The sequence below is a fragment of the Neofelis nebulosa genome, chromosome 10 (genome assembly GCF_028018385.1).
Source record: "Neofelis nebulosa isolate mNeoNeb1 chromosome 10, mNeoNeb1.pri, whole genome shotgun sequence".
NCBI lineage: Eukaryota > Metazoa > Chordata > Mammalia > Carnivora > Felidae > Neofelis > Neofelis nebulosa.
Window position 1 is genome coordinate 112,804,347 of NC_080791.1, and position 27,429 is coordinate 112,831,775.

General features: G+C 57.4%; 1 protein-coding gene across 9 annotated transcripts in view; it reads right to left on the reverse strand.

The window, feature by feature from the left end:
• The window catches only part of SHANK2 (SH3 and multiple ankyrin repeat domains 2), a 497,540-nt gene that overhangs the window by 410,434 nt on the left and 59,677 nt on the right, over positions 1-27,429 (reverse strand). For all 9 annotated transcript variants that reach the window (XM_058689981.1, XM_058689985.1, XM_058689980.1 and 6 more), the window contains exon 3: positions 18,104-18,323. In XM_058689981.1, the coding sequence (XP_058545964.1) occupies positions 18,104-18,310 (207 nt within the window). In that variant the 5' untranslated portion in view covers positions 18,311-18,323. The remainder of the gene's footprint in view (positions 1-18,103; positions 18,324-27,429) is intronic.

Below are 27,429 nucleotides of genomic sequence, written 5' to 3' on the forward strand. Positions count from 1 at the left end.
AGTGTGCGCCTTTGTATTCAAGCCCTGTCAGAGCGACCATCCCGCCACTGCTGGGCTGAGGAGCTGGTTCCAAGTCTACCTTCAGAAGGGGATTCCTACTGGGCGATCATCTGCGTCGGAACGGCTTTGTGGCCCTTCGAGGGCTTTCTTTTGTGCGTGCGGCCCAAGGCCCGGCCGTCAGGTGGAAGGAGAACACGCTTCCTCGCAGCCGTGTTTCACCGTCTCCCCCAGCACCAGTGTCCCAGCACTTTGTCGCTCTATTTTGCAAAGCTATTGGCACCTCAGAGGCTAGACGTTCTCCCTTTGACAGAAAGGATTTAGAATCTCCTACGTGTTGTCCTTTGCCCTAGAACTTGAGAATCTGAGACTCAGCTTCGTTTTCTGGGAAATGGGAATAATAATGATGGTGATGGTTTTTATATCAACAGTAACCATCGTATTTGTTACATGTAAGCGTGTCGTACAGATTGTTTTCATTACGTAGGAGTATGTGATTACACGTAATTATATCTACGACAATAATAATGATAATTCTGCTCACTCGTGGTTGTGGTGAAGGGAAGTGCGGTTACACAGTTCCTACGTGTTAGGATTCAATCAATGTTGACCACTACAGTCTCAACGTCACCATCAACATGATCACCACCACCATCATTGTCATCTCCAGGCTCTGAGCTCCTTAAGGCGCAAGACCCGCATCTCAGTCACCTTGTGTCCTCCCACCCATGCCCTTCCCAGGACTGGTACGCGATCCTTTATGCAGAAGACAGAAGCCGGAGGAATAAAGGCGTTCCCTTAAGCCACCCTTGAATGGCAGTAGCTGGGCCCTAGGATTCCTGACACCCAGGCTATCTTGGCAATCTCCCCTGTGCTATATGAGTCCTCTGGCAAATCGCTCACCCTGAGAATACCTGTAACAGATTATGAAGCATACCCATCTCCCAGGGCTATAGGGTGACGGGAATCAGGTACCAATCTTTCTCAACACCTCATCGGGCATCACGTGGTAAGAGGGGTGACGAAAGGTCACTTCAGGTAGAAACCGTCTTCGTGCTCCGTCTGCCAGACTCATCACTGCCCCCCAGATTTGTCCCCTGCTGATCCTGTGCTGAGCCCTTGACCTGAAATTCCCATCCCCGACCCTCCCGTGGCTTTTTGTTCCCGGGCACTGTCCATGGTGTGCGTGCCCTCCCAGACAGCTTACTTACTCCTCCCTTGGGGCATCCACGGGGGGCTCATTTGAGCACTTATGTTCAGCTTCTCCATCCTGTCTGAGAGTGGAGTCTCTCACTGCCTCCAATATGGCCTAGGGCTGGTTTTCTCACTGTGGTTTTCGTGGCTCCCAGCTGTCATTCATTGACTGGACTACCCACGCCAGGACTGCCCTCGCAGCAGGGCTGTGTCTGATGGGCTGCTGGGGAAGGACGGGAGTTGAGGAGGGGTAAGTGAGGAAAGGCAGCGGGACGTGTCTGGTGTCTTCTGAGCTGGCCACACGGTGGGCTTTCCTGGAGCCGCGTGTGAGCACATAGGTAGCACCCACCACGCATGGAAGGAGAGGGGTTACCTGGCACGCCAGGCCGTGTACGTGCCCTGTGCACCTGCACCTCCGGCTGACCGTCCCTTCCCTGCCTCGCCTGCCAGCTGAAATCATGCTCACTCTCCCAACAGGGCCCAGGACTCACCCTCTGTAGCGTCCCTCCAGGTTGAGGTGACCACCGAATGTCCCGAACAGAACCCAGGGAGCTGATCTGACTGCCCACGGACCACAGTCCAAGCTACTCGGCTGACCGCTGCTCCCTCTTGTCCAGCCTGTGGTCACGGCCTCTCCATCCATCCTGCATGTACTTTGCCTCACGACATTTCAGTAACCGTCACTCTTTGATCTCCTGGTGCAACACTCCAAATGCCGAGACGTCCAGAGCCACCTGGAAACCTCCCAGAGTGTCTGGGCTGGGCTGCATGGCTTAAGATACCAAAAAACTGCAAGAGGATATAATGACATCCCCAAGACCCAAATCACAGCGGCTTCTCCCTCAGGCCTGATGAGCACAGCATTCGTGGTAGCTTGGGAAGGGAGGTGGGGCTGACAGGGCAGAGAACCGCGAACTCTAACAGGGAGAGCAGGACTCGGTGACCGACATCAGCCTCAGTTCAGGGGTCCGTCCCAGAAGCTCCTAGGGTTTCCTGGGGCCAGCATCAGGTCTTCTGAGCCCCAAGAGGCCTTGACTCAGTGGAGAGAGGCACATTCGAACACAGGGAAACCATCCACATCTGAGATGTCCCCCCTCAATCCTGTGCACGGGCCCCCCCCCCACCCCACTGATTAGTGTTCCTCCCTACTCCAGACTATGAACTGCTCCGTGAGAACAAGGCTGTGTGTCTATTTCTTGGCACATCCACACCTGAAGCTCCGTAAATACTGATGGAAGCGAACCGCACTGAACACAAGCCTCCAGAAATGGAATGCTCCTGGGTGACATAGCCCAACACAGAGTAGGGTCTGGTCTTGACCACAGTGAGGATGGATGCCGGGAGCTGCTGTGACCACGGGCTCGCTCTGCACCCAGGACACCGGGAATACATTATCTCCTTGAGATACGGCAAAGATCCAGAGAGGGCAGACCTGCACCCGTGTTTGCAGAATTGTGAGCAGTACAGCTGTGGTCGGCTGGGTGGTTGACGGTATGAAACTCCACCCTTCCACTGGTAAAGCTCACGGCCAAACTCAAGTCTAAAATGAAGAGAGTGAGAGCGCCTGCTCTCCTGCTTGGTCAGCATGAGTCGTAGCCGTTCTGCAAGATGTGAGGCTCACAACCGAGAATACCAGGACACAAAGGGAAGAACACGGACTTGGACACAGACAGAGGCAGACACCCAGTCTGTCTGCCACGTATGCTGGGTGTATAGGTTCCTAGGGCTGTCGTGACAAAACGCCACAGATGGGGGCTTAAATCACACACATTCACTGTCCCCCAGTCCTGGAGGCTGGTGTCCAAGGCCCAGGCGTGGGCAAGGCCAGGTCCTCCCGAGGCCTCTCTCCTTGCGTGTGGATGGCTCCTACCCCTGTGTCCTCACGGGGTCGTCCTGCTGTGTGTGTCTGTGTCCTGATCTCCTTTTTAAAACACGGTTCCTACTGGATTAGGTCCCACTCCTATGACCTCATTTTACATGAATCATCTCTTTAAAGACCCCACCTCCAAATATACTCACATTCAAAGATGCCAGGAGTTAGAACTTCTGCAGAGGGATGGGGGGGGGGGGGACAACTCAGCACATAACACTGTGACCATGGCCAAGTCTCTGCCTCACACTAAGGACCACAGGCCTGTGTGGGCCACGTCTGGGGTGTCAACTAACTCACACAATCCGTGAAGGATCAAAACCCTTGTGCTCTGGCGTCATGTGCCCACCAATGCCCAAGTGGACATCTCTTGTTTTGACTTGCAATAACACGGCAAGAGAATTTCATGGAAAAGAGTACACCGTTCTCCACATCTGATCTGGGTCCCGTACAAGGGGGATGATGGCAGTCATCGTTGTGTGAGGTCTTACAAAGGTCGGGAAGGGGGTAGACAAAGCTTGAAAGAATGGCAAATATCACACTGCATAAAATAAACACTGAGAGAGTGGCCGGTCTGGAGGTCAAGTAAAGAACCATCGACACAGCAAGGTCGGAGGGCACAGATACCTTTGGTCCACTACATGCAGCACATCTGTTCGTTCGTGTTCTCCAGATGACACTTCAATCCACCGCACTCTTGACTTCCACCCGGAAGAGTTAAAAAAACAATGAGGATGCCAAAGCATTCGGGGGTCGTGAAGCCAAGGGGACAGTCCCTGGATCGCCCTGTGGAGACCCAGAGCTGGACACACAGACCCGAGGGAGGATAAATAGCCCAGCTCTTGGAGCACCTACAGACAGCATCCAGCAAGAACTCAGGATATTCTGAAAGAAATGCAGGCTTCTGAGCACATCACGCATTGCAAAGAAGTGCATTTCACAATTTAAGACTTCCTCCGGGCCACACTTTAGGTCATTATCAGTCCCTTTGAGATGCAATTTAAAAGAGCCATAAAAGGGGCGCCTGGGTGGCGCAGTCAGTCAAGCATCTAGCTTTCAGCTCAGGTCACGATCTTGTAGTTCGTGGGTTCGAGCCCCGCGTGGGGCTCTGTGCTGACAGCTTGGAGCCCGGAGCCTGCTTCGGATTCTGTGTCTCCTTCTCCCTCCGCCCCTCCCCACCCTCTCAAAAATAAACATTAAAGAAAAGTTAAAAATAAAGAAATAAGAGAGCCATAACACACAGAACTTGCCAGGGGCCATTTCAAGGGACACTCAGGCATGTTTGCGCCTTTAATAACGGCTGTTCACGTGCAATCCGCAGATTTGCCCACCTCGGAAATACAGCCAACGCCAAGGCAACCCAAACCGGGACGGGGCAGTTTCCAAAGGAAACACTGCTCCCTGCTGTGCACAAAGACCTCTCAGGCTGGAACCTGTGGCGACAAACAGGCAACTGCCCTCACGGCTAAGGCATGAAGATTAAAATGAGGGATTCCGAGGGAAAAGGAAATGCTGGGTGACCTTGACTGAGGACAGCCTCGGGCGTGGATGCTGAAGGAAGGCCAGGAGTCATGAGGGTGCTTCTGGATGTCTGAACGCTAATAAAGGATAAAGTGGCCATGGATTCGTTTTTCGAATCGGAATAAGTCCTTTCAAACGGTAAAAGCCTAACTACCACCTGGTGCTCGGTCGAAGCGACGGGCGAACCGCGGGCTGGGGCTGATTTTTAAGGGGCGAACTGGTGGTCCTCCGCCATTGTCAAGGTGACGGTAAACGGAGAGGCGCCGCTCAGAATCTGGGGGTGGCCCAAGTCTCCAGGGAAGGGAGTTAATTCTTCTCTCCTGATGGCCATCGTCAGGCGGCCCCCGGAAGTGGAGTGGGGGACAGGACGTTTGGGGTTGGGACCACATGGTTGCAACTGCTGACATGTCTTCTCACGGGCTCCGGAGGCCGGGACTAGTGCTCCTGAGTCCAGAGGGGAACAGGGAAAACTCAGAACGGCTCCCAGAGCCACACAGCTGTAAGAGGTGCAGCTGTAACTCACGGGCCCGGAGGCAGAGCCGGACCCACCGGGTCCGGGCAGCACACGGAGCCATGGGCCGGGAGGGCTGCCCTGGCAGGGGTGTGACGTGGACAGGAGACGGGCAGGGGCCGGGGAGGTGGCGGTGGATGCCACACGGACACTGTGGGGAACGAGCCCCCGTCCATCCAGGGAGGAGGTGTGGGAAGAGAAAGGTCAAAAATGGGCGGGCAGGACTCAGACCCAGCAGGACGAGTCACAGAGATCCGACCACAGAAGGTGCTGGAAAAGCGCCTCGCTCTTGGATCTGACGCAAGAAATTAAATATTGACGGTTCGGCCCTGGCACGGCCACCTTCTGGGTAATTCTTATCAGCCTGGGACACCGGGGGAGGAGGAGACGTCCTAATCTTCACCAGCGTGGCCTTTGGAACCACAGCGTTCCCAACACAATGTGGGATTTGCCAAGGGTTTTTTTTGCAGAATGTGTAACCATTCCAGACCAAAGTCACTTCCCCAAACAGTACTTTCTCAGAGAGAAAAGCTTAAGCAGGAGGGCGCAGCAACTCAGACATTTGTCACACAGGCTACGGAGACCCCGGCAAGCCAGGCTGACCTCTCACGTATAAACATTACCCTACTACCTAACAGGAGACGTAGCATGGAGTCCTTACAACACAAAACCGATGCTGGTTAAAGAGGGTTGTCTTATTTTTGTTTGTCTTTTTAATGATGGAAATGGAAGTAAAGCCCCTCTCAGCCTTCAGCAAGCTGCCCTGCCATGATCAAGGCCTCCTCTTGGAGCCCTGGCCATGCTTTAAACCACTTACAACCCACCAGTTCCCTGATTAAAACTGTAAACTGTAAACCACTCCATTTAAGGACAGGGAGGTCGGTGATCATCACCGCCATCACAGAGAAAATGGAGGCAGAGGGAAGTCGGCGGCAGGGCAAGGGCGGGGGGCTCTCTTTGGCCTTAGCAACCAATGAATGAAACCACCAAGAAAACCAGAGTCCACGCCTTCCACGTCCCCCAAAAGTGATCCAAATGGGGACTACAAAGGACACAGGAGGGTCTCTCAAAGAAGAGATCAAAGATCCAGACCATCGGTTTCTGTAATGAAAAAGGGAGGGAGAGACAGACTGAGAGATGGAGAGATGGGTGGGTGGGTAAAGGGAGGGAGGGAGGGATGGGTAGTTGGATGGGGGGGTGGATGGATGGGGGAGGGAGGGATAGAGGGAGGGTGAGATGGAAGGATAAATGGATAACGGATGGATAATATAAAAGCCAAATCTCAAAAACATACCTGCCAGGTGGAAAAAATAAGTTACGAATGACATGCCCAGTATGATGCCGGGTACATATGTTCTTTTTTACACGACGCAACACTATACAGCGATCACTGATACATACAGGCAGCGAGCAAGAGGGATTCACACTGAATTTAAGACAGTGCTTCTGCCGAGGAGAGGGGGCTGGGCGTGAGGACTAAGGGTGACTTTGACCTTATCGGGCCAAACGTTTTAATCCTAGGATTAAAAAGTGACAAAATGCTCACCACTGTCAACGATTCATAATAGATAGATACAGTGGTATTTATGATACCATTCTTTGTATTGTCCTGTATTTTCAGTTTTCTGTATATTAAAAAAAACAAACAGCATCATACAAAGACCTAAGGCATCTCTCTGCCTCTTGGGGGTCTCCTTGGCGGAGATGGGAGTCAGCCCTGGGCCACGCTGCATAGTGTCAAAATTCTTGAAGGGAGAACATTATCGCCATCGTCTCCATCGGCCCCCTGAATCCTCCTGACTTTTCTTTCAGGGCAGAAAATGTGCTCAAGCCAGGGTCAGGTACAACTGATTTTCTAATGAACTCTATCATCCCAAACAAACTTCCTTTCGGTCAGCAAACGAGCGGGCAGGAAAGAATACATTCCAAGACAGGAAGATCCGGGATCAAAATGGCGGCCTGAAAGACCAACACATTTTTGGATGCAAGAGTTTTTCACCTCCGTGTTGCCTGGGCTACTCGATGACACGTGAGGCCATTTAATGGTGGCTTTCAAGGCACCAATGTGGTAAGCACTGGTCTCAGGGGCAGACTTGAGGGATGCTGGGCTTGCCTCCCACAGGAGAAGCAGACAGCTAAGGAAACCATGGGTCTGTCTCCCAGTCCACACAGTGGGGGATTCCACTGAGAGGGAATGTGCAGAAGGGGCAAATCCAGAGGATGGAAAGCGGATGAGTGGTTGCCAGGGGCTGCGTGGCACGGGGAGGGGGGCTGACTGCTGAGGGGCAGAGGGTTTCCTTCCGGGGTGATGAGACTGTTCCAAGATTAACTGCAGCAACATGTACATTCATCTGGGAATTTCCTAAAATCCGTTGAACCGTATGCTTCTCATGGGCAAACTGTATAGAAGGTGAATTCCAGCTCAATTTTTACAAGATATTGTTTCTCCCCTGTACTGAGAGACTACCGAAACACAGGCATCACGTTTTATTTTTATTTTTATTTTTTTTTTAACATTTATTTTTGAGACAGAGAGAGACAGCATGAACGGGGGAGGGGCAGAGAGAGAGGGAGACACAGAATCGGAAGCAGGCTCCAGGCTCTGAGCCGTCAAGCCCAGAGCCGGACGCGGGGCTCGAACTCAAGGACCGTGAGATCGTGACCTGAGCCGAAGTCGGACGCTTAACCGGCTGAGCCACCCAGGCGCCCCAAAGGCATCACATTTTAAAACTTGTTGACATACGTCACAATTAAGGACCGTTCGGAAGGCCAGACCACACTCTCCTGCAAGAGTCATACCTCCTCCGATCCCACCGACTTTGTCATCAGGAACCTGTGCGCGGGTCTCCGCCTTCATCAACGCCCCCCTGGCTTCTTGCAGGAGCCTCCTACCCACTTCTGCTTCCTTCCTTCCTCGTGGACCCCACGACCCAGAGAAGCCAAGATCCCCCTTCTCAAATATTAACGAGGTCATGCACTCTGCACCAAGCCCTCCACGGCAGCTCTGCTCAGATGTCCCCTCCTCCACTGGTCGGAGACGAGGGTTCAGATGATGTCATTCACTCTCTCAGTGACAGTGTTCATTCAGCCGCACCAGTCGCTGGGGCACAAGGACGCACAAGACAGACCGGGAACCCCGGTGGAGAGAGACGCTGGCCACGGGGTCACGTGAGCGTGTACCTGTGGAATCACAGCTGTGCTGGGGGCGCAGGGGAAGCAAGGGCCACAGGGCCACCTCATGGAGGATCGGTGGGGGCCGGGGAGGCGCACCGGGTAAGCATTTGATCCTCATCCTTGAAACCCTAAGAGCTCCTGGGGGAGACCGACAGGACGCGGTGGAACTGTGTTTACGCTACGAGCGTCTCCTGCTGGGTGGGCTCTCCTGGGCCGGGGGGGGAAAGGCGGGGATACAGACGGCAGGGTGACGGAGGTGGACAGGATAGCCGGGGTCCAAGGGACCCAGAGGGCTCAGGACAGGACCCGGCATTGGACTGGTAAGGCGTCCGGCGGGGATGGACCCCTGCGTGCTGGCTCGGACGACAGAATCAGACGTTCACGGCCAAAACGTGGACAACAAGGTGTGGCCCGTCCATCGACGGAATGCTCCTTGCCAGTAGAAACGAGACAAGGTGGATGAGCCTCAAATCTCTTCCACTGCATGAGAGAAACCAGACACGGAATCCGCATCCTGCATGACCCCATGAACACCGAATGCCCACAACAGGGCGACCACAAAGACACGAGGCAGGGTAGTGGATGCAGGGGCTGGACGTGGGCGAGGATGAGCTGCGGGCAGGCGGTGAATGGGAAGATCCCCGACGCAGAGGGCGGTGACAGCTGCACGACTCAGCAAACTCCCTGAACGTCCCTGCGTGGGTATCCTTAAGAGGAGTGCCTCTTACGGCTTATAAATTGTACCTTAATAGGGGCATCTGGGTGGCTCAGTCGGTTAAGCGTCCGACTTCAGCTCAGGTCCCGATTTCGCGGTCCATGAGTTCGAGCCCCGCGTCGGGCTCTGGGCTGATGGCTCAGAGCCTGGAGCCTGCTTCCGATTCTGTGTCTCCCTCTCTCTCTGCCCCTCCCCCATTCATGCTCTGTCTCTCTCTGTCCCAAAAATAAACGTTAAAAAAAAAAATTTTTTTTAAATAAATTGTACCTTAATAAAGTTGTTTTTTCAAAGCTAACCACTAGCTGAGAGGGGGAACGGCAGTGGGACCAGGCGTGGGGGGTTGGAGAGAGAGGAAGGGAGGGTCCCGGCACCCCTTCCAGGCAGCGTGACCTTTCAGCTGAGCAGGTGTCAGGGGGGTGCACTCCGGCCCCCGGGACAGAGGTCAGAGCTGGAGGTGCGGCCGTGGCTGTGGCCATCCGTCGCTCAGACATGGTAACTGAGGCCCTGAGTGTGGGAAGGGCATGGAGTGAGCCCTGGGACTCCCGAGCTTCGTGTGAGAGTTAAGTAGAAGGTGGGAATGTCTAGGGGAGGGGAAGGATTCCCAGCAAAGGAATCTGGTTTGGATGGGAGACAAGTCTTGACAGAGCTGATCCACTCAGGGCCAGAGTGCTGCGGAGAGCCAGGCAGGGGGATCCCCAACCCCCGGGCACACTTACGTAATAAATGGAAGCATCTACGAAGCAGAAAAGGAGAGACGCGCTTTCCCGCGGCTTCTGCCAGGAGGCGGCCAGTCCCTGCGCCTCCGTGGACCCGTTCAGACGGGCGGCGGTGACGGACACGTGGGCTGGCAGCCTCCACGGAGTGACTCGGGGCCAAACCCCGAGGTGGCGCTGGGCATACCCGAGGAAAGCACGACACGGCCCGGCCCCGAGCTCCTCCTCGTGACGGGCCACTCGGTGCGCGGCAGAAACCGGACCGCCGTGCGCTCGGGGCCAGCTCTGCTCCCGCTTCCAAACCCACCTTCCCCGAAACTATAAATCACAGAAGGACTGCAGTTTGTGCTGTATGGGGCACATGCCGCTGGCTTAAAAGGGCGGGTTTGCTGACGGGTGTAGCCTTGGGGCCCACAGTGAGCCCCCCGTGCGTGTGCGGCGGCCTGGAGCAAAGGGACCCTGGTCACCGCACCCCAGGCCCACCCGGACTGTGCACCTCGCTCCAGGGGGCCTGGGGAGGGGCTCCTGAAGGCAGGTGAGCCCTGCCAGGGGCTCCCGCTCAAAGGCGGGGAACGTCATCCCACTGGGGGGGGAGGGGGAGACCTAGGACCACAGTCACTCTGGGAGAAGAGACAGGTCCAGACGCCCCTGGGGCGGAAGAGGGACAGCCTCACAGCTCCTGGAGACACCACCTCCCCTCGGGTGGGCAGGCACAGGGGTGACAAACCGGCCACGGCAACTCGCACGGCTCCGCCGGGCAGGATTCCAGGGTCCGACTCACGTCCCCTGCGCAGGACCCAGCCTGGCACGGTCTGCACGAGGGAACAATGGCTGCTTTGTTGCGGGAGCTCACACCCGTGGGAGTTGTGCGCTCAGCCTCCAGGGGCTTTGTTTGCCGAGAACAAAGTGAAGACAGGTGATCTTTAGAAGGTTCCGGAAACAATCATACTCTTGGGAGTAGAGACCGAACCCTGGAGGACCTTTGTAACTGCGGGCCTGGAGAGTAGGTGTCTCTCCATCGGTAATTCTTGACGGGTTCCCGAAGCTACTGGCAGAGCGGTCAGAATCCCGGGGTGGGGGGAGGGGTGGCGGGGGGCAGAAGTCCCCCACGCCACCCGCCAGGAAGAGGTCATGGCAGGCAGAGGCGGGACTCGGGCTTCCAGGCAGGCTCCCACTACCCTGTGTCTGCCTGACCCGGCGTTGTGTCGACCTCTTCAATGTCCCACACCCTTGCTCACTATCCGTGGAGCGTCTCAACAGCCATGACGGCACAATGGACTCCCTCTCCACTGCCACCAGTGACGGCCTCCCAGGTATAGACACTGCCAGCTTTGACCAAGGAGACCGATCAAGGTAACAGAGGTTTAAAGGGCATTTGCTGTCGCCTGGTCCCAGCTGCATGGCCAGCTTGCACAGCCCCGGCTCGAGACCTTTGGTGCTGTGCCCCAAAACACGGGCGGACAGTGGGGGATGTGACCCCAAGCGTCTCAGACGCACCCGACCCCGTGCCACGCCTTCTGCAAGGCCGTCCGCTGGCCACAGCAAACACCAGCTTCTGGCAGGTTTGGAGGCTGCAGGCCGTTGTGTCCCAGGCCACCTGCTGCTCACCTGTCGACTGGGACCAGGAGGGCATCACGGGGCCTTGGGGCACGGGTGATGTCCCGTCACTTCGTCCCATGCTGGTTACACACTGTGCTCACTTTGTGTGTGTAGTAAGTACGTCAACAACACTGCCCACGTCAGGTTGTTACACAAACTAACTGAAATAACACACATCATGCGAACTGTTGGGGCTTCATCAAGATAAAAAAGCTTCTGCACAGCGAAGGAAACACTCAACGAAACTAAAAGGCAACCAACGGAACGGGAGAAGCTATTGGCCAATGACATCTTTTTTTTAAGGTCTATTTTTGAGAGACAGAGAGAGATAGAGCACAAACGGGAGAGGGGCAGAGCGAGAGGGAGACACAGAATCCGAATCAGGCTCCAGGCTCCGAGCTGTCCGCACAGAGCCCGACGTGGGGCTTGAACCCACAGACCATGAGATCATGACCTGAGCCAAAGTCAGATGCTTAACCGACTGAGCCACCCAGGTGCGCCTGCAAACAACATATCAAATAAAGGGTCAGTATCCAAAATCAATAAAGAATCTATCAAACTCAACACCCCAAAAACAATCCAGTGAAGAAATGGTTAGAAGACATGAGTAGACACTTCTCCAAAGAAGACCTCCAGACAGCCGACCGACACACGAAAACATGCTCCACGTCACTCATCATCTGGGAAATGCAAATCAAAACCACAATGAGATACCACCTGCCACCTGTCAGAATGGCTCACATGAGCAACTCAGGCAACGACAGATGTTGGCGAGGATGCGGAGAGAGAGGGTCTCTTCTGCACTGCTGGTGGGAATGCAAACTGGTGCAGCCACGCTGGAAAACAGTGTGGAGGGTCCTCAAAAAATTAGAAATAGAACTACCCTACGACCCAGCAATCGCACTACTAGGTATTTATCCACGGGAAACCCGTGTGCTGTTTCGAAGGGGCACATGCACCCCGGTGTTTACAGCAGCACTATCGACAATAGCCAAAGGATGGAAAGAGCCCCAGTGTCCACAGACTGATGAATGAATAAAGATGTGGTTTATACACACAGTAGAATATTACTTGGCTATAAAAAAGAGGGAAATGCCGCCATTTGCCACCATGTGGACGGGACGAGAGTTTCTTACGCTAAGCGAAATAACCGACCCAAGAAAGACAAGTACCGTAGGATTTCACTCATACGCGGAATTGAAGAAACAAAACAGAGGAACAGGAGGGCAGGGAGCGAGAGAAGAAAAGGAAACAAACCGCAAGAGACTGTTCATGACAGAGAACAAACTGAGGGTTGGTGGAGGGAGGTGGGGGGGGGGCTAGACGCGGGAGGGGCGTTAAGGAGGGCACGTGCGCTGAGCACTGGGTGTTGCACATAAGGGGCGAGTCACTGAATTCTGCCCCTGAGACCAACATTGGGCTGTATGTCAACTAACTAAAATTTCAATAATAACGAAGAAAGGACAGGACAAAATTGTGCACACAAATTTAATGAGCAGCATCGTGACAGGAAAACAAAAAGACCTTCATACACTGGCCCACGGTGCCGTTACGGGACCCGGGGTTTCCCCCCGAGGGAATGCGTCTGCAGGACATTGGGCATCAGGATGGGAGGGAACTGAGGACAGTTCACCCACACGCAACCAGAACACCAGAAAGACAGCAAGTTTCTGCCAAAGTGGACACGCCAGGCAGAGCAGCCCGGAGACAGCAAAGACATGCCACAGAGGAGACAAGGAAAGTAGGCGGGAAGGCACGCGGGAATCAGACACGCATTCATCCAGAGTGAGCGCGCCCCAATTAAAAGAAGGAAGACCTACAAGAGGGAAAGAAGAAGCCAGAAAACCTCGTAAAAACACCAAGAGCTGAAAAGAAGAGCTTTCCAGATGGGCCCACGCAGGGCTGCGAAATCAAACGGAAGTCCGAAATCACACAACCACATTCAGTCAGGGATCGCAGAACAGAGTGGGTCCAAGTGGAACCACCATAAAGGAGGACCCGAGAGAATCGCAGAGGACAAGCAGGCACCAGCGATGAAGGCCGTCAGAGAGAAGGCAGACGGAGACACCCAGGTGACGGCAGTTGCCGTCCAAGAAACACAGAGCCCAACCGGCAACACGGAAACACAGACGGCGTGTAGGAAAACCTCCCAGAAACGAGGGGCAAACAGAATCTGCAGGTGGGAAGCTTTTCTGGGAGAAACAGAACGGCCGGCACCAAACGCTTCCCGTATGGGAACCGAGGCCACTTCGTTAGGGAGCCGGTTAAAGAAGGAAAAACTCAGGTCACCGACGGGACGCAGCCGAGCGACGTCCCCGAAGCTGTGGGGTGAGGTGGGAAGGAGTCCTGCCTCCGACGGCGCACGGAGAAATCGACACGAAAACCACAGGGACACACGCACAGTCGATTCTCCTCATTCGCGGATTCCACATTTGGGAGTCTGCCCGCCCGCTAACGTTCGTCTGTGTCCCCAAGTCAGCATCCGTGGCTCTTCCGTGACCACTTACGGAGCGGCCAAGCGTTTGTGGCGTCCGATCTGCACGCTCCGGGCAACGTAGAGCGAGCCGGCGACAGGCTTTTTGGTTCATTCAGCTCATCCTGCGTCCTGCACACCAGAGTCCTTCTGGGCTCTACTCAGGGCCCGTTTTTGGGCTCCTGCTGGTGATCTTGCGGTTCCCCACGGTCGGAGGCACAGTGCAGAGATGGCGCCACACGGTCTAAGCACAGGATGGCCAGGTGCACCCTGTGCTTCTCCCCTGTGGCACGAGCTCCGTCCAGGCGTGAGCGGTGGCATTGTCGGTGTTCAGGGTTCATGAGTCGAGGGCGTGTATTCAACAAAACGTCTTTACACACGAATACCCGTGAGCAAGGCTACGTACGGACCTGTGGACGCAAACGTGGGGACCATAGGCCTGCAGGAAGCCGGCGCCCCCTACAGCAGCACCCCGGGACTCGCTGCTTCGAGGCGACGTTAGAGCCCAGGACTGCCGCAGACCGACAGCACGGCCACCGAGGAAGCAGCGCCACAGGAACGCTTCCTGAAAGGCACCACTGGACGGTTACGTCCCTCCAGTTAAGAGGAGAATAAAATAAGCAGAACGTCAAACAGAAACAGCTGGCTGGTGCTCCCCCTGGAAGCCAGACCAGACCAGGAGGCTCCTGAGCTCTGAGGCGGACGGCGGGATGGATGGTGACAGTGAGCAGACAGGTCTGCACCCACGAGACTCGGGAGGCGGGGGAGCAGAGGGGGGTGCGTGTGCGTGCGTGTGTGCATGCGCCCGTATGTGTGCCTGCGTGTGCATGTGTATGTATGAGTGCACGTGTGGGTGCGTGTGCGTGCACGCGTACATGAGTGTGCGTGTGTGTGCCTTACATGTGTGGCTGTGCGCACGTGTGTGCGTGTGCATGCGTGTGTGCCTGTACATGTGTGCCTTATGTGTGCATGAGTGCGCACGGCTGCATGAGTGGGCGTGTGTGCGTGTGGGTGTGTGCACATGTGCATATGTGTGAACATGTACCTGTGCATGTGCACATACGTGCATGTGCCTGTATGTGTGTGTGAGTGTATGAGTGCCTGTACATGTGTACTTGTGTATGCGTGAGTGTGCACACGTGTGCACGGCTGCATGAGTGGGCGTGTGTGGGTGTGTACACATGTGCATACGTGTGAACATATACCTGTGTGTGTGTGCATGTGTGTGCACGTGTACATGAGTGTGCATGTGTGTGCCTGTACGTGTGTGTGCATGTGCTTGTGCGTGAGCATATGTGCCTGTACATGTGTACTTATGTGTGCGTGTGCACGTGTGCACGGCTGCATGAGCGGGCGTGTGTGGGTGTGTGCACATGTGCATACGTGTGAACATGTACCTGTGCACGTACGTGCATGTGCCTGTACGTGTGTGTGTGCGTGTGCATGAGTGTGTGTGCCTGTACATGTGTACTTGTGTGTGCATGAGTGTGCACATGTGTGCATGGCTGCATGAGTGGGCGTGTGTGCATGTGGGTGTGTGCACATGTGCATACGTGTGAACATGTACCTGTGCGGCTGTGCGTGTGTGTGCATGTGTGTGCACGTGTACATGAGTGTGCATGTGTGTGCCTGTACGTGTGTGTGTGTGTGCATGAGTGTATTTGTGCCTGTACATGTGTACTTGTGTGTGCATGAGTGGGCGTGTGTGCGTGTGGGTGTGTGCACATGTGTATACGTGTGAACATGTACCTGTGCGTGTGTGTGTGCACGTGTACATGAGTGTGCATGTGTGTGCCTGTATGTGTGTGTGTGCATGAGTGTATGTGTGCCTGTACATGTGTACTTGTGTGTGCATGAGTGGGCATGTGTGCGTGTGGGTGTGTGCACATGTGTATACGTGTGAACACGTACCTGTGCATGTGTGTGTGTGTGCATGTGTACATGACTGTGCATGTGTGTGCCTGTACGTGTGTGTGTGCATGAGTGTATGTGTGCCTGTACATGTGTACTTGTGTGTGCATAAGTGTGCGTGTGTGCACATGTGCGTGAGTGAGCACACCTGTACAACCAGCTCCCCGTTTGTCACAACACCGACCTCTTCCTTCCTAGGCTCAGAGCCAAACTCCATTTCCCAGCCTCCCGTGCAGTCAAATGCAGCTCCGAGGAACTGGGACGGTCGGGGAAGTGACATGCCCCAGTTCTCTACGCCCTCACCCTCTGGGCAGGTCAGGGGACCCGGGGAAGGACCCGGGGAGGGCTCCAGAGCCCCGGGGCAGCCCGGCCACTGAGCGGAAGGGGTCTGGGCCCCTGGACGACTGTGTGGAACAGTATGTCTGTGTCCTCGTCCCCGTCGGTCCAGCGGGCTGGTTTGAGAGAAAGAAGTCCAGCGTGTGCGTGTTAAGCACCTGATGTCTGGAAGTCTGTTTATCGCTCCAATTAGCTTAATTTACCCCAGCGAGATGAGAGCGTGCCAAGTTCCTTATGGTAGGAGAAAAGGAGGGGAAAACCGTAATCAGGGACAACAACGAAACCTCCAGCCTTCCAGCGTTTCATAATTGTTTACGTTTACGGATTGATTCAGAAAGAGTCTCCTCCAGCCCAGGAATCGCTCAAGTTCAGCATTTCCTTCACTGTCTTTTTCTCCTCTTACGTTAACATAAAACCACGTGACGTTGGTTTGCCAGCGGCCCGTGTTCCCCGACCTGCTTCCGTCCGTACGCACAGACCCCGTCACCTGTCACCTTCTGGAGAGTCGCGTGCAGGATGTGACCCAAGGCTCGCTGCAGCCACTCTGGGGCTGGTGTCTGTGCTTTCCCAACACCTGACATCTTTATAAGGAGTAAGTTTTGTAAGAGATGGTAAACGACGCAGAAGACAGAACGCCTCAACGCCGTCCTGCCCTCCTGAAAGCCACACCTGTGTTGCCGGGCGGCCCGCGGCCTGCGGGATCCGCTCTGGAGCATCTTCCGGAAGGCGCGGCATCTGGCTGACCCCGCTCGTGGGCGACAGGTCAGCAAGATGCACCCCAGCACCCCCAGGCCTCGCTCTGGAGAGGACAGTGTCCTGCCGGAGCTGCTCCCCCCAGACAAGCGGAGACCCCGCGCTCCGAGGTACTGAGGCAACATAGCAGACCCCATGGTGCCGGGAGGCGGGGGCCTGACCTGCGCAAAGCGGGGGTCACCGGCCACTTCCTCTGATCCTGCGAGGACCCCCTCCCCACCGCGGCCTCTGCCTGGGGACTCTGCTCTTTAGCACAAAGGGTGGACGCAGAGCTCCGGGCCCGCCCCACCCCCCACCCCCCCGAGCACCCTGCAGGCCGTCCACACCACCCGCTGCTCCCACTGCCTTCAACCTGAAGCGCGCAGGGTCCACACCCACACACGACCGACAGAGATGAGGAAAACAGAGAGCGTGAGATGACCCACATCTCACCCAGGTGCCCCCTGAGTCCCACCCCAAAGGGGAGCCCAGGGGAGAAAGGGCTGTGCTCAGAGACCAGGTCACTTGACGCACGGACACAAGAGAACTGCACCACTGGGTGCACCTGCTCGGCCTGGCCATGGGTCTGCCAGCCTCTGACTGCCTCTCTTGCTGTCACCGTGTGCCCCAGACTCCGCCCGGCCCAGCCTGACGGGTCCCCCGCACCCCACACCCCACACCCCGCACCCGGGAGTGCTCACGGTCTCGGGTGACATATTCCGCCTCCCCCACGGCACCAGCGCCTCACACAGCGGCTCCGACAACCCCAGCCCTGCCCGTGTCCCCACGAGCCGACCCTCCAGGCAGCGGCCACACAGGCAGGCCCACCAGCAAGGACCCAGGGGAACCAAACGAGTGCAAGGCAGGGCACACGCCGGGGCCGGGGCCAACGAGAAGCCCCGAGGGCTACCGGGGCCGCCCCAGGTATGGGGCCCAGACCCTGAGGGACAACCGGGAGTGGGCAGTGGGCGGTGCAGGGAGGGGCAGGCCGGACAGAGCCTGCACAGCCTGGCAAGTGAGAAGGAGCACGGGACACCGGGGGCCGTGCCCCACTGAGCGGAGGAAGAGGCAGGGCCCCCTCGGGTGCCGGAGGCCCCGCCTGCCCACGCGTCCGCTGTGTGAATGTCCTCGGCGAGGCTGGTCCCCGTGCCCTCGAGGCCTGGGCTCCCCGCCCCCCCCCGGCACACAGCAGGTGCTCAGCAAGGGCACCGGGGTGCCAGCGTGCAGGCGAAGGCAGCTGGTGGGGAGGAGGGAGGGCGGAGCAGTCACACGCCGTGTGGGGCGCCACCAGGACGGGCCGTGCAGAGGCCGCCCGCAGGCATGCTTGGCATTGAGCGAAACGAGCAACGGGGCCTACTGTCTGCTGCAGGTCCTGGATGAGGATGCGGATCACCACTGCGTGGCCCTGGCTCTCCTCCATCCTGGGGGCGCTGGGCTTCTCCGCCGTGGCCCGGATGGTGTCATAGATGGTTTCTTCTTTGGAGCTGTCCGACTCCGACCCCACGGAGTAGTCGGAGAAGCTCTGGGCCATCTCGTCCTCGCTGGACGTCGGGCTACGCGGCATGGCTGCCCTGCGTCTGTAAGGAGCGGGGAGGAGGAGAACAAGGAGGCAACGTGAAAAGGACAGGCAAACCCCAGCGCTCGCGGAGGCCGGCGTCCCGGGTTCACGGCCCTGCACGGGCGGCCGGGCCACCGTTGAGGGATGCACAGACCTCCGAAGGCGGGGAGAACTCGGCACCCCCTGTGCTCTCCGGAACCCCGGGCCAGGAGGCGGCCAGGACCCGCGTGGGGGCCCACGGGCTCTGCCCAGAGCTGGGAAACCCGGCACGCGGAAGGAGCCCTAACTAGCGGAGGCCAGGACCAAAGCTCACGGGGACTAGCCGAGGAGCCCCGGGGGCAGCTGGAAGCCTCCCAAGGTAAGGAAGAAAAACTCCCTTTTGTCTTTCTATGAGGACAGAGCAGCAGGAGAGGAAGAAACGCAGGCTCGGGCGGGTCACACAGGTACCAAGTTCATGTGTAATAACCCCTCTGCTTCAAACACAGAGCAACGATAGGTAACTGCAAAAACAGAACAGAACAGAACAGAAAGGCAAGGCCAGGCTCACAGGGGAGATCGTCTCCATGCCCAGGACTCTGGCGGAGCTGAAGTCATGAGCAGGCTGATGCGGGGAGACCCGGGGGTCCCCAAAAGTCTGTGGCAGCTGGAAGTACAGCCTTTGTGCCACCAAGCAGAGGCTCCCCAGCGAAGACCGGGTCGGGGCGCCGACTGGCCCTCGGACCACGGCCGCTGAAGGGCAGAGAAGGATGTAGACGTAATTCTGAGAGCAGGCTGCCAAATGATGCCCCCATCTCTGTGGGCAGGGCTCCGGAGAGGTGAGGACAAAAGCCGGGGGGACCCCAGGGGTGCCGCGCCAAAGCAGCCAACACCACTTGTACGTGAACTCTGTGAAGGAGGTCAAGTCCCTGTGCACACGGAACGTGGGCAGGTTGTTCCCTGCAAAACCGGGGCTGTCCTGAGCACCCAGGGACGTAGGCCACCCTGACCGTTCAGGGACGGCCTGGTTAAGTCCTGGCATCTTCCCGCGGAGGGCACAGCTGTGAGTGTGAAGGGCCCCCCCCCCCACACGAGGACCCCATACCAAATACCCAGCCATTTGCAGGAGGGAGGGGGACAGAGCAGCACGCCTGCCATCTGGCCCAGGCTCCAGGCCCGGCAGGTGCTGGGGTGCGTGGCCCCCGCGCTCGTGTTTCGTGACCCTGGGAAGCTCAGGAAAGCCCCAGGTGGGGCACAGATCACCCAGGGCCAGCTCTGTGTTCATCGTGGGAAAACCGGCTCGCACTGTTTACTTCCAGAGTTCGTTTAACGACAGCAAACACCCTGTGGAAGTTTCCACTGCTCTGCCCGTGGGGTCAGTCCTGGGGCGCAGGCGGCCACCAGGGGCGCCCCCCCCAAGACTTTCCCGGGGTCACCAGACACCCAGGTACACAGGAGGCCCAAGAAAGCAAAGGAGCCCCTCCAGAAATGCACCCCCTCGCCAGGGGAATGGAGAGGCCGTGACCAGGGTCAGGGGCTCCTTACTGCCCAGCGGGTCTGCACCGTCCTTGGGGAAGGGGCCACCATCGCGTGGCCAACAGACCCTGTTTTGTTTGGCCCGCACGGGGCTTTAAATGTTTGCAAACCTAAGGATTTCATATGAGAAGCCAGATTTCTGGTTTGTGGTGACCATCGGGAGGCTCAGGCGATGCTGGGGACGGGAGCGTGGGCCCCAGGGGGCTCTCCAGCTCTGCCCTGGGCTCTCCTGGTCGATGGCAGTTACCTTCCGGCCCTCGCACCACGAGTGCGAGAGAGAGTCCGACCAGAGTCATCTCTCCCTAGACCACCCGCAGAGGGTCACCGGGCTAGTGAAACGATTGCCCCAATCACCCAGGAGGATCCTTGGTTTTCGGTTAAAATCCCCAAAGTTAACGCCAGTGTGATTCCGAATTAAAACGTCAGAGCCGATGGGTCTTTTCTGTGGTCACTGCCAGACGTCTCTGTGATTCGAGCTTCCCGTTCCCCCATCCAGAGGACTGCAAAATCTGGTCAGAGGCAAGAGGGCTGTGGCCGGGGACAGGACCTGGGTGTCCCTGGCTCCAGCCTAGCAGGGTCCCCAGCAGCCCGGCCAAAATGCAATCACCATCTCCCCAGGCAAGAAAGAAGAGCCTAACGTAACTGCGCAGAATACCCTACGCACGGCCTCTGTGATTCAGAATAGTCACAACTAGGGTGCGGAAATCATCCGATAACGTAGTTATTTCCGCATCGCGTGCAAGTAATCGTAATGTTATAATAAGTAACATAAACGTTTGCTTGTAAAGACGTCGTAATAGTTGCACACACATCACCACTTGCAACTATGTCCCAGGTTCCGGCGACGTGTTTCCTCTAGAAAAGCCACTCTTCGTCCCGGCTGCAGAGAAGTCACCCGGAGGAGTTTCAGAACAAGAGAAGCACCAGAATTTCTGGGTGGATCGGTTGGGACGCGGTCTCGGCAGCTCCCCAGGGGACCGTGGCCGTACCTAAAAGAGCTCAGCGGGGCCACAGGGGCGCAGACGCAAACCTGCCTTTTCCCGGGGGTGAGGGACAGCGGAGAGGCGCGGCGTTCGCAGCCTCGGCGGTCAGAGTGGACACAGCCGACGGGTCCGTCCGTCACTCGGGGCTCCCGGGGGGGGGGGGGCCGCTTCCTGCCCTGACGGGGGTCCGATAAAGAACTACGTCATCCCCTCCTCACCGCGTGCCTGTGCTGCTTCCGGACCCTGCAGGGACCAAGAGACACAGAGAGGACACAGCGAAGGTGGCCTCCCACTCACAGGACAGCAGGGCATCCCTGTCTGATGGGCAGGGACGCCGTCAGGTTTATGGAAAGCCAGGCCCAGGTGGAAGTGAAGGGGGCCGTCCCAGGCCCACCGGGCCCACCAGCTCTCCCCACGAAGGATGGGCGCTGGCCCCAGGGGCTCGCGGTCGGGCCTCGAGGGTCAGCATCTGCAAGACGGGCAGGCGGACAGCCCCCAGCAGAAGCGGGCGCAGTGCGCGCCCGTCTGAGACGGTTCAAGGGCCGAGTTACTTCCGCGGGGGGCTCACGCAGGATCCCAGCCCCGCTTCCTAAGGTGGCAGCCAGGGCACTGCTCCCATCTACGCCCGCCCTGGCTCCCTTCCTCAAAAGCCCTCCGCAGCCTCGATGTGAGCTGCTCCCCAGGGTCACCTTGCTCGGGCGACACTTCAGCGTCCGTGTGCATGGGGGCTCTGCTTATTCGCCGCCACCCCCCTCAGCAGTGGGGACACCGTGGGCCCTCAGCGGACAGGGAGAGGAGGGCACAGGGGCCGAAGCACAGGCCCCGAGGTGGCCGGACGGCACGGTGAGCTCGGCTGTGGCTGGCGGGCAGGCAGTTTCACGGGGGACAGATTTGGGCACACGCTCGGCCAGGACACTCGTGGGGAACTCAGCGTCCCTAGCGGTCACTTTACCAGCCCCGCAACACGTCTGCTGCTGGACCCACCGGGCCGGTGACCGTCAGGGACACGCAGGTCTGAGCCGTCGGGAAATGCGCACAACGCCCGCGGGGGTTTACTTTCCAGAAAATTAAAGAAGGTGGGACGGGACTCGACGGTGCTCACACCAACTGGAGTCAAACTCGACTCCGGAAACAGAACCGATGGCCAGAAGAGGAAGGGGCTCCTGTGACCCACGGACCTCCGCACACGGCCCCCGCACAAGGGCGCCTCACACTGGCCCGGGGTGACACCCGCGAACGGACGCGCCTGCCACCAAAGTGCGGGCGCAGGAGGCCCCACTGGGCGGGTCTGAAGAGGAAAAGGCCTGCGCCCTGGTCCTTCGGAGGACGGCCCGGGAGCTCGGGGCGCAGACCTGAGCACCAGGTCCTGACCTGAAACGGGGCTTGAGCCACGAGACGGGCAAGCCCGTGGGAAAGGCAAAGCCCTGGGAAAACATTTAATCATTAACTCCTGGGAGGACGGCCAGGTGGCAGAGAAGGCGCCCAGCCACATTTCATCTCGGGTCAACAATAAATACGTTTTACTGGACGTATTTCCCGAACATCGCGTGGGACGCGCTGCCACGGAAAACTATGCTCGTCTTTATTCTTTGTTCGTCTGCCATTCAAACAGAACCGGGCGTCCTGCATTTTATCCGGCAACACCGTGGGGGTCAGAGGGGCCACAGGGGTTCTTCACCCCACAGTGAGGTGGGCAGGGCAGGCTCCGAAAGCCTCAATGCCACGGAACCCAGACTCGCTCGGGAAGTCAGTGCCGGACTGGGGGAGGAAAGGTTGCCCCCGCCACCCCTGGGCAAGCGTTTCGGCACACCGACCTCTGGGGCGGCTATAAAAACACAGGTCAGTAACGTGCACTGACCCCCAGAACGTGTTTCTCTCACCCACCCCCCCGGGGAGCCTATTAACAAGGAAAAACGGGGGTGCCTGGGGTGACTCAGCCAATTAAAGCGTCCGACTTTGGCTCAGGTCACGATCTCACAGTTTGTGGGTTCAAGCCCTGTGTCGGGCTCTGTGCTGATAGTCTGAGCCTGGAGCCTGCTGCAGATTCTGAGTCTCCCCCTTCTCTGCCCCTCCCCTGCTCACGCTCTGTCCTCTCTCTCTCTCAAAAATAAAGATTAAAAATGAGAAGAAGAAAACACAAAGCACCCTATATATGCGACAAGCTGTCAGCAGGATTTTGTGATTCCACGTTTACCTCACTCAAATGTATAAAATTCACTCATCCTCAAGGCAGGGAGACCTCCAGGGGGCTGCACGGGGACCGTGCACAGACGTGGACACACGGGGCCACCGTCGTGGCTGCAGGAATTGGCGCCAAATGCTGGGGGCACCCAGGCTGCCACACGCATGGTTTGGAATCGCCCGCCAGTCGGCGTGAGCTCTGGGCTGCAGGGAGTGGGGGGCCGGGGGCAGGGGGGCAGGGGGGCGGGGGCCAGGGAAGAGCAGCCGGAGGGGCCAGGGGAAAGAATCGCCCACCTACCCACGTTATCTTGGCATCTGTGGAACCAGCCTCCCGAGTAACATCTCTGTTCCCATCCCCGCCGTGTCTGTGGATAAACGAGGTCTGTCCTCTCCGTCCTGACACCCGTTGGTGCCACCCGAGCTCCCTCCCTGGTTCCCCGAGCCCTTTCATCAATCCAGCCCAGGTCAGGCCGGCAGACGGCTGTGGCTATAATGATACACGTAACCATGTGCGCGACCACAGCTCACGGTGTGGACGGGACAGAACTCGGCTGACCTACCTGATTCTCTCACGTAAATACAGAAAAGTGGAACTGCATATGAACGTATGGCAAAATCTTCAAATGTTTTTATGAAATAAGTAAGTAAACTTTCTTTTAAAAGGCCTAAGTAATGAACACCGAGCGGATTATGCTTTGATGCAATATTTGGGGCACCCGGGGGCTCAGTCGGTTCACCGTCGGGCTCTTGGTTTCGGCTCTGGTCATGATCTCACCGTTCGTCAGCTGGAGCCCCACGATGGGCTCTGCGTGGACAGCACGAAGCCTGCGTGGGATTCTCTCCCTCTCTCCTCTCTCCCTGCCCCTGCCCCTCCCCCGCCAAACACACACACTAAATAAATAAATAAACATTTACAAAATAAATAATTGGGGCCTCTGGGTGGCTCCATCGGTTGAGCGTCCGACTTCGGCTCGGGTCACAATCTCACCGTTCATGGGTTCGAGCCCCACGTCGGGCTCTGTGCTGACAGCTCGGAGCCTGGAGCCTGTTTCCGATTCTGTGTCTCCCTCTCTCTCTGCCCCTCCCCTACTCACACTGTGTGTGTGTGTGTGTGTGTGTGTGTGTGTGTGTGTGTCTGTCTCAAAAATAAAAACCTTAAAAATTTGACAATTAAAAAAATAATAAATAAATAACTTATTATGTTCTCCTACCTTTCTGTATGGTTACAATGTTTTTAATTAACAGTGGCTGTAAAAATCCAATGACTATAACCTAGGATCTGCCTCCTAGTGGTTTTTTGGACACAAGTCCCTGATCAATCAAGTCGACTCCAGATTCTGAAAGGAGACGCGTGGGTGAGGCCAAGGGGCGCCCAGTGTGGTCCGGGCACAGCTGATGCTTCTGGAAGGGCTGAGGCGCACTGACCCCAAGCGCCACACCCTCGCAAGAGTGTGGTAGGCAGGAGGGTATCATTACGGCTCCTACTCAGATAAGGGCAGCCAGGAAGGGACCTGCCCCGGCCCCAGCCCCTCGTGACGCCAGCAGGGAGGGCGCCTCAGCTGGACAGCCCAGACGGGACGGGTGGGTTCCAGATGTGCCCTTGGAGCCGCTCCCAGGCTCCAAGACAACCCGCCCTGGGCACCAAGGAGCTTTGAGCCTGAACTGCCCGCGAGAAGGGGAGGGCAGTGTGTGGCCCCAGAAGGGGAAAGCGGGTCGATTCCCTCCCATCTGGGCACCAAAACACGCCCCTCGTCCACACAGCGGCTGATGGACACCAGGAGGCGGGATGCAGAATGTTGGCATTTATGGATATATTTGTATATGCTTTTAAAGCGTGGACCTTAACGTTTACAGCAGTCGTAGGCTTACGGGAGGCTGGGCTGCCAGGACAGACTTCCCACAGGCTCCCTCTGCCCCCGCTCCGATTTAACAAATGCATTATCGTTCACGTCCGTCCTCAGACAAGCTTCCCGCTTTCTCCCTTGGACCCTGACCCACCAGGGAAAAGTTCAGCTGGTTCCTCGTCTCCGGCTCTCACGAACTAGCCGCCCTCGGGCTCCAAGATGAAACGCAAAATCACAATATGGTTGCACAGCCTGGACGGGCAGGGCATTCTGGACTCAGGGGCGGGTCCCAGCCCCAGCCGTCTAGCTGGCCTGCCCCTGCCGGGCTCTGGCCCCTGTGCTGGGAATGCCCGGAGAAGGCGGCACGGCCCGAGTCCTCCTGCCTGATGCACACTGACCTACCACCGAGGAGCATTGGCCAAGATCCCCCCCGCCCCCCACCCCCGCCCGCGGGGTTGGGAGGGAGGCCGGCTTCCCCAAGTGGCTCCAGCTGGGGCAGCGCCGTCTGTGGGGCCTTGCACAGGGCGGACACACCTTCCAGACGATGGGTTCCCAGCGGCCAAGTCTAATTACCGGGTCTGGGAACCAGGCGCCTCAAGGAAAATTACAGAGCTCTGAGATTTCCAGGGGGAAACGAATGTCACCGAGATCTGAAAGCTGGGATGTGTCTGTTATGAAAATGCTTTTACAATTCCCAACCCCGAGATGGGCCCTTGCCAGCTTGAAGGCCACGTGAGAGGCTCGGGACACCTGCTGTGCGGTGGGTGGGGCTGCAGCCACCCCCAGGCCTGCTATCACCCCTGATGACAGTATTTAAGCCAAGGACAGCTTTCCTTTAATTCCTGTTATTGCCACGGCTGTGGGACTCTGCCCGTCCTCTGCACCCACGACCTTGGCCTTCCTAAGAGCGCGTCTGGAGAAAACACCTCCCCACTCCGGGGAGTTCAGAACGGAGGTGCCAACCTCCTGGCGGGAGATGCCCTTCCGGCACCCTCTCCCCAGCACGGCCCGCTGCCCCCCGCCCCCCAGTGCAGACAGTGACCCACGCAGCAGGCCCGAGAGTCCGTTCTGAGCAGCCTGTCAAACCCCATGGCAGGACCTGTGGGCCCAGAGATGTCTGTCCTCAGGCGATTTAAGCTCAGCCTGTCCAGGGGCCCGGCCAGGGCACGGGTGACACCTCAGACACTGTCATCTGGCTCTTCTCAGAAGCAGAGACCTCTTCTCTGTGAGCAGCACCCCCCCCCCCAGGATGCCCTCCCCTGGCCGAGCCCACACCCGGCCCCACCCGGCTCAGGGCCCAGCACAGGCCAGGAGCCTGGAGCCTCCCCAGTGACTGCCTGCCTCAGGGAGTCACCTTCCTGTCACCCCCGCTGACCCGCGTCCCCCTCCTCCTCCAGTGCCGCAGGGACGGATGGATGGACGGACGGACGGACGGTGTGAGCAGGCGAAGTGCTCAGGTAAGAGACCGGCCAACGAGGGTCCCAGCGCTTCTGGTACAAGGACGTGTAACTTCCCAGTCCCCGGTTCCAGAAGGAACTACAGGCTACCTCACTGTATCACACTTTCCTTTACTGACCTTCAAGGACATCACGTGTTTTACAAGCGGAGGGTCCGCGGCGACCCTGCGTCCAACGAGCCTCCCGGCGCCATTTCCCCAGTATATTTGCTCATTTTCTGGGTCTGTATCACGTTTTGGTAATTCTTGCAACATTTCAAAATTTTCATTGCTTTTCTGTCTGTTACAGTGATCTGTGATCAGCGATAAAGATTCAGGGAGAGCTCAGATGACGGCTAGCATTTTTTAGCAACAAAGGAATTGTTTTAAGTTTATTTATTTTGAGAGGGGTGGGCAGAGAGAGAAGGAGAGAGAGGATCCCAAGCAGGCTCTGCACAGTCAGCACAGAGCCCAACGCGGGGCTGGAACGCACAAACCACGAGATCATGACCTGAGCTGGAATCAGTGCTTAACTGGCTGAGCCCCCCACCCCCACAACAAAGTATTCTTTAAAGTATGCACATTACTGGGGCGCCCGGCGGGGGCGGGGGGCTCATTCGGTTGAGCGTCCGACTTCGGCTCAGGTCATGATCTCACGGTTCGTGGGTTCGAGCCCCGCGTCGGGCTCTGTGCGGACGGCTCGGAGCCTGGAGCCCGTTTCGGATTCTGGGTCTCCCTCTCTCTCTGACCCTCCCCCGTTCATGCTGTCTCTCTCTCTCTCAAAAACAAACATTAAGAAAAAACTTTTTAAAATAAAAATAAAGCATGCACGTTACTTTTTAGACATACTGCTTTGCACACTTAACAGAGGGCAGCGTAGTGCAAACCTAACATTTATACGTGCCGGGAAACTGAGCCACTCGCCTGCCCGGCTCGGCTGCGGTCTTCACTCCCTGGCGGTGGTCTGGAACCCAGCCTGGCGCATCTCCAAGGTGGGCCTTGTTTACAACGGTGCCACGCGGTATCTGAGGAACAGCTGGGAACATTCAACCACCCCTTGTGTCTCCAGAACCTGGATCCACAGAACCCTAAATACGACCCACGCAGAAGACGCTGAATCTTCCCATTGGCTACTCGTTCTGGGTTCATAAAAATAGCCCAGGAAATTAA